We start from the raw sequence: 7,309 nt of genomic DNA, 5'->3' as shown, positions 1-7,309 counted from the left end.
TAAACACCATTGTAAAATGTGTAACAGTTCAAGATACGCGACCCAAAACCTATGTTATCAATATTATAAACAAAAGATATATTTATATCGATTCAGTAGTATAAACGAATTTTACTTTATTCATATCGGAAGGTTTTTATTTTTTTTTCTTCCTCGGAAAATAAACACCCAAGTATCATTATAAATCTGCTCGCCAAAGGAATGTATCTTTTAAAACACATGGGACGAGACATGAGCATCAGGAATTGCATGAGAGACACGCTGTTTTTTCTAAGGAATCTTTAAAGTCCATTCGAATAACGCAAAATTATATTTTTTATTTACTTTTACCTCTATTATCTTCTGGAAATAAAATCGACCAATAATTGTCGAATACATCAATTGATATTGATATTATAAAAATTATTTTATTTGTATACTTTTAAATCTTACTGTAAATATCTTAGTTTTACCTTTTTCTTTTATATAAATCTTTAACCATCCACTCTTATGTTATTAAATATTGCTTCTCTTTTTTTTTTTACATCATGCATTGTATTACTGGGTTTATCACTTAATTAAACCTTTAGCACACGATTTTTCATGCTAGATCGCATACGAGATGTCTTATTACGTATCCTGATTGGCTCGGATGATTATATTACCAATCGTAACACGCCTCGTATGCGTGCTAGTATGAAAAATCATATCATGTGCCGAAGGCTTTATTTGCTTCCCTATATGAAAAACGCCAATTTTTGCAGCAATGTTTACAAGAACATACAGCACCATCCTAATATAAAGCAAAATCCTCCGATCGGCGTTGTCGCGCTGAATCGTCTGTTATTAGTTAATGCAGTGTAATAACAGCTACCGCAAAACAATACAATTCCAGAAAGCATAAAAGTCGCAGCCTATAACATAAATGCAGATGAAATTATTACGCAATTTCTATACATATAGTACAACCATTGCGGATTGAAGATGATCAACTTACTAAGGCTGGAAATTTGCACAATGGTAATCCAAGTAAGGCCAAAGTGTGTATAAAATGGTATCGATTCGCTGTTTCGAAGATACGACGCTGCTCTTGTCCTATTTCATCCTTAGAATAATGTCCTGCAAAGCACAGGGCATTCGACTGAATCAAGTCTCGTATTAGCACAAGTTTAAGCAGGGTTGAGTAGTAATTGATTAAGAAATTTAAAAAGTTAATAATTTTCAACTTAATTATTTCTAAATAAGTCAATTTTATTTTTATTTAAAAGCACAAACTTGTTACTTCACCTTTCCTCCAAATTTATTTACATAAAAGAAAAGTTATAAAAAAAGAAAAATACCTACATAAAAAAACAATCTTTATTAATTCATGTAAACTTATAAATAAAATATTAAATTTATTTGATGACCCATATTATAATTTTGTTATTTAATATAATTTTAAAATATTACGACATTCCAATTTAATATAAATAATACTTTTAAAAATTAATTTAATATTAACATAACTTTTAATTGCGTTAATTTATTATCCGTGTAATTTTTAACATATCTAACAAAGGGACCTGGGAAACCCAAAAATTCTAATTTTAATGAAACGGCATAATTTTTTAAAATAAAACTTGACATAAATGTAGAGGGAGTAAATACATGAAATTTTTTTTTCAAAAAATAAATAGCATAGAGATATTTATGCTGTAAAACTTTTGTATAAAACATCTTTGATATTTTGTTTAGTTTAAGAGATATACTGAGAAAAGGCAAAAACCTTCAACTTTTGAAAGATGGTTTCAACCCTTTAAACCGTTTTTGAGCATCAACGAAAAATTTCTAAATTCATGTATTGGCCCCCTCTACATTTATGCCAAGTTTCATTAAAATCAGAATTTTCGGGTTTGCGAAGTTCCTTTGAAAGTTAATTTTATAAACTATTAATTTTAATTTAATTTAGTTTTTTAAAAATGTTAACTTATGAACTCTGAATTTTACGATACAAAATATGATTATATCAAGTTTCACTTACGGTGGGATCCGATGGCGCCGAGAATCACAGCTGCCGCACCGCTGAGAGCCGCAAGTCTCACGTACGGACCGCTGGCAGCGGCTAATTTCCATAAAGGTACCGGCGGTGCCATTTTTATTTCGACTTTCTTCGGTTTTATTCCCAAGTGATTCGTCGCCTGACGTAAATCATAATTGTTTCACATTAATTTTGAAAAAAAATTTGAATTTGTTATTGTTGAATTATTAATTGTATTATTCACAATTATCAATCCTAATTTTACTTAAAGAAAAATCGCCAAGGCATGGGCGTCTTTAAACGGCATCTCCTAATTTTTCGGAAATTTAATATTACACTTAGTACTGATAAAAACATGCTCTACTTAGATAATTGAAGAAATAAATAATGATCATTTATAACTTGTTTCTACTTTAAGAGCTATTAAAAACGAATTTATTTGAGCCTTTACGTATCGCATTACATGTTTCACCTTGTAGAATAGTATAAGGTATTTGTATAATCGACACACAAAAAATGTTTTACATCGCAGTGAAAGACTTCTAAAAATCCTCATTACCTGGTAAATATTTTGTACAATATACTCGTGTTAAAGAAAAGGAAATGTAGTCTATGCCAGTTTTGAGAGCCAATTTCTCAGACGTTTATTTTTAGTTATGTTGCGAAAACATTAATTATTACATGATACGAAATATATAGGCTGTGTTCCAAAATTTAATGCTAGTATTAAAAATCTATGGTATACGTAACGTGAACTATAGATTTTCAGTACTGGCAGCATAAATTGAAATGGCACGGATCATATTGTACACGAAATAATTGTACACCAGCAGAATATTCTACACAAATATATTGTACACAAAAAAATTGTACGTGGAAAAACTGTGCACAAGAATTATCCTTGAATTAAAAATTGCACACACATATATTGTGCGTAGAAAAACTGTCCATATACCCGTGTGCAATTTTTAATTCTTTATTAAAGTATAATTCTTTTGCATAGTTTTTGTGTAGAATATGATCAGTTCCATTGAAATCTAGCCATAGTATAAAAACTGATATATCATGTGACAAAAAACACTTTTATTTACATTTTCAGAGTTATTTTTAGCTTTTGTTTCCTTCATTGTTTCCTACTGTTAATCTCACTTAAGGGGATGCTGGACTGCCTCTCAAACTTGATCGAGGTCGATAATGTAGAGTCATTCGTGCACATTATTAATGAGATTTCGTATATATTTCTTTTATAGATTTAAAAATTCTTTTCCAGAATTAAAATACACGTATTAATATTAATCTGTGAATTAAACTAGTGCTCTGTTTCTATCCTCGGACCGCCTCGTACCGATTCCTCACTCACACATATATACGAAATTTTCTCTGAGGCTTTTTTCTTATACCAAAGCTTCTAGCTCATTTCTGCAAGCATTTTATTATTCTTTCATATAATAAGATTAGTGCGTACTAGTTATTTGTACTTACAAAGTTTTCAAAACTTATGTGTTGCAAATGAAAGATACGAGACGACTGCACAAAAGTATAATTTACTAACTTTTTTTGTTTTTTACATGAAATTATAGGGAGGCACTATTTGTTATTGTCTATACTTCAATTCTAGAGAAGGATTTTTAATTATATGAAATCAGTAAAAAAATAGGCCTAATTAAAAATAATAACGTTCAATCGGTAAAACAGACGACTCCACGCAACAAAAACAAAAAAATAGTAATTTTTGTTTAACAATATCTTTTTATTTCTTTTATAGATTTGGAAATCCTTCTCCAGAATAAAAGAATACGCATTGCTATCAGTCTGTGGAGTGGAATTTCCTCCAAAAACGAGAAAAAATTGTTAATTTGCTGTCACATCATAACAATGTTTGCTTAATATAAAAGATCTACAGTTTGTACCTACGAAATTCGTATTCACAGACTAGTAGACGACGAGAACAGTGTCGAATTTCGAAAATTAGATTTTAGTGCCTAATTGAGACGAAATTGTGAAACGAAAATTTAGGTTATATACGCGTAAAAAATTGATAAGTAGAGCAATAAAAAAATATATTTTTTGTCCTCGATATAAAGTCCAATTCACAAATGGATATTAATATGTGTACTTTAATTCTGGAAAAGAATTTCCAAATTTATAAAAGAGATATATACGAAATCTCATTAATGATGTGCATGAATGACTACATTATCGACCTCGATCAAGTTTGAGAGGCAGTCCAGCATCACCTTAACCATTATAGATAAATAACACATTTAAAACTGGTTACGCAAATGCTTTAATGTTTAAAGAAAAAACAACGTATGGCGTGACATTGCACATTGCGAGTGTAGAGATAAAAAAAATTTATTATTTAATGCTTGCGCTGAAAAGCCGTGATAAGTATTGCAGCAAGTTAACCAGTTATCAGTGCAATTTTTTGATATTACTTTACGTTATTATTTTTGTAAGTAATTCCAACAAAATAGTATAATTTTTTTATAATTGTGTAATTCTTGTCACCAGTAAAAAATAGAAAAATCTACTTACATTATGTGTATAAAAAAAATGAAAAATTGTGTGAAATTTTTAATGCAACATTGAGCTTGCTCCAGTTAAATTAATCGATTAGTAGTTCAGAAGCGGCAGGATCACTTGTATCAAAATTTTTAATTATATAATTAGTATATCCCAAATTTAATTTTTTCTTATAAATTACATCACAAAAAATTAAGTATTTTAATTGGATAAAAAGTTAATATTTTCTTAGAACTTCTTAAATTAAGTTAAAAATGGCTCCTAAAATTAATTTAGTTATGTTAAAAGTTCCACAAATGAAAAACTAATTCAATTGCGTTAAGATTAAATTAAGTTAAATTAAAAGCTAATTTTGAAGAACATTAAAAAGTTGTAATTTTTAATAAAAATTAAATTATTCTAAATGATAAAAACAATTTCAATATTCAGTATGAAACAAACCTTTAACAATTTCTTTGTAAAGATTTGTTTATTTATAAAATTACATAAAAATATTTTTGGCATTGAGTTATACTTTTTAATTTTATTTTACATAGGTAATTTTTTAACTTAAAAAAAAAGTTAACATTTGTATTTCAAAATAACCAGTTAAAAATTTGCAAACATTGTAGGTTGCACAACCCGGAATTAACAAATTATAATGTTTGTGAAACATCAGTATAATACTGTTCATGGCCATCCATCCAGAAGTCTTTCTTGCTAACTCCAATGGTCCCAAAGTCTCAAAACCAGTATCATTTGAAATTATAATTAAATTACCAGTTATTAACTTTAATTACCCAACCTTGCGATATAGTACCCATACATTTGACAAGTTTATGGCCTTGTCTACAATGAAGATGTAAGCTTTAAGCCGTAAGAAATTGACCAATCCCAACTGAGTATTCTTATAACAAACTACTGTGATTGGTGAGTTTCTTATGGCTTAAAGCTTAAATCCTTTAGTGTAGACTAGTAGGGGTTTCACTGATTAAGTTAAATCTCAAGGTTTGATTGAAGTCCTTGCACCTTGCACTTTAACATTTTAGAATTAAAATAAATGTAAATATGAGATACAGGATATATATATGTGTACAAGACACAAAAGCATGTGTATGCAATATAAAAACACATTGATGGAAAAGAAGTCACCTAATTGTTAGAAGATATTGGTCTAGTGATTACGATACGATGAGACGTAAGCCCGGTACGAGGTCTCCGTTGCTTTTGCGATTGCATGACAGTGGACAGACATGCGACAAGCTTACCGACGTGGCCGCATTCCAGGCGTACGAGGCGGCCCCCGTACTCGTCCTGTAAATGATATTGAACGGCGTAGTGACCGTAGAGTACACGGCGTCCTGCAAGCCCATCGTCGAGCGTCACTATGCACAAGCCAAACGAAACCGGGAAACGTCAGTTCATGTATGTATGTATGTATATTAGGGTAACGTGGTGGTCCGGTGCAACCGCATTCGCCAAAACACGTCGACTCTCGTCTGTCTCTCTCTTTCTGCAAATGTATGAAGCAACCTAACCATGCATGCGGTTAATTGCGCGTGTGTATACAATATCAAGGTGATTCGCGAGCATGAAGTGGTGAAGGCTGTTGAATGCAAACGCACCGGATACCACAAAGCCATCGTTGACTGTGTACTCACCACTGCTCCACTGCTGCTCGATTGTATTCTGTGCCGTTGATCTACGCGTACATCACCGGTAACAACAAATTGACGGGGATAAGGAAATGCGCCATGGCGCCATCTTGGAAAATCTTTAAGTTTTCTTCACAAAAATGTTTACCTGTGCTGTTCCGCAGAATTGAGGATTAATCTTTAATTCGTTGCTCTTATATATTTTGATGTTGAACTTTTCTTTACATATATTTTATATATAATCTTTCGTGAATTTTGTGCAATAACTATAATGCAAAATGTAATTTTATATAAAAATATATATATGAATGGTTTTGATACCTTTCGCGCGCGTGACCTTTCGTTCACTCGAGTACGAGAAAGACAGAAAACGAAGAACAGAAAGTGCAGAAAGAACAAAGAATACTGTCGTTTGAATAATGAATAATAGATTTAAATAAATAAAGATGAACATATATTTATTATATAGAGAAGTTTACCAAGAAGTTGGAACAACTGACCCTAAGGGCCATTTGCACCAAACTCTGATTAACTTAATAGTTGATTAATCCATTGGAAATAGTTAATTCTCTTATGTATTATGCAAAAGTCTGTGCGGCAGCCCTTATTTTTCGCGGCCGTTTTGTATGTACTGTTTCCCTCTTTTTCTTTTTTCCTTGCATATGCGGAATATTCAGCAATATGAAGAAAATTAGAAGTGATTTTAAATAGTAAAATAAGAAAATTAAAAATAAACTTAAAACACTTTTTAAAAAATTATAATATATTTCAAGATTTAAATGCTTAAAAAGTACGTAAATATTTAGACATTGTAATTGAAAAATGAAGTCTTAATCGTTATTATTGATTTCGTTTTATTTTATCATTAATTTTTAATCTTCCATCTGCTGTCAAACACCCTGATTTTGTTGTAGTATAAAAACGAATTCAATTTTTTAGGCGACTTATTTTTTATTAAAAATAAATTTAATATGCAAAGTATAATAAAAACTTTCATAAAAGTTTGAAAATAAACATGAAAATGTGATTATAAATGTTTTAAGCATAACATTTATCAATGTATATAATGTAAAAAATGTTTACTTGTGCTGTTTTTGCAATATTGATTTGTGAAATTAATCTTTAATTCGCTGCTCTCACAGATTTTAAT

At 30.2% G+C, this 7,309-nt stretch overlaps 1 protein-coding gene and 1 long non-coding RNA gene across 2 annotated transcripts; both read right to left on the bottom strand.

Moving 5' to 3' along the window:
• Window positions 1–300: 300 nt before the first annotated feature.
• Window positions 301–6,289, bottom strand: LOC105836691 (transmembrane protein 256). Its single transcript, XM_012680902.3, has 5 exons — window positions 6,166–6,289; window positions 5,773–5,889; window positions 2,003–2,159; window positions 977–1,098; window positions 301–893 (listed from the first exon to the last, which is right to left on the bottom strand). The coding sequence occupies exons 2-5, from the start codon at window positions 5,875–5,877 to the stop codon at window positions 750–752; spliced, it is 528 nt and encodes a 175-aa protein (XP_012536356.1). The 5' UTR covers window positions 5,878–5,889; window positions 6,166–6,289; the 3' UTR covers window positions 301–749.
• Window positions 2,654–5,649, bottom strand: LOC118646424. The gene is made up of 2 exons (XR_004963997.1): window positions 4,237–5,649; window positions 2,654–3,168 (listed from the first exon to the last, which is right to left on the bottom strand). It is a non-coding gene; the product is annotated as an uncharacterized LOC118646424 (long non-coding RNA).
• Window positions 6,290–7,309: the final 1,020 nt, after the last annotated feature.

Source organism: Monomorium pharaonis, chromosome 7 (genome assembly GCF_013373865.1).
Source record: "Monomorium pharaonis isolate MP-MQ-018 chromosome 7, ASM1337386v2, whole genome shotgun sequence".
NCBI classification, from domain to species: domain Eukaryota; kingdom Metazoa; phylum Arthropoda; class Insecta; order Hymenoptera; family Formicidae; genus Monomorium; species Monomorium pharaonis.
The sequence above is the reverse complement of the archived record's forward strand: the minus strand, read 5'-3'. Positions and strand labels throughout refer to the sequence as shown.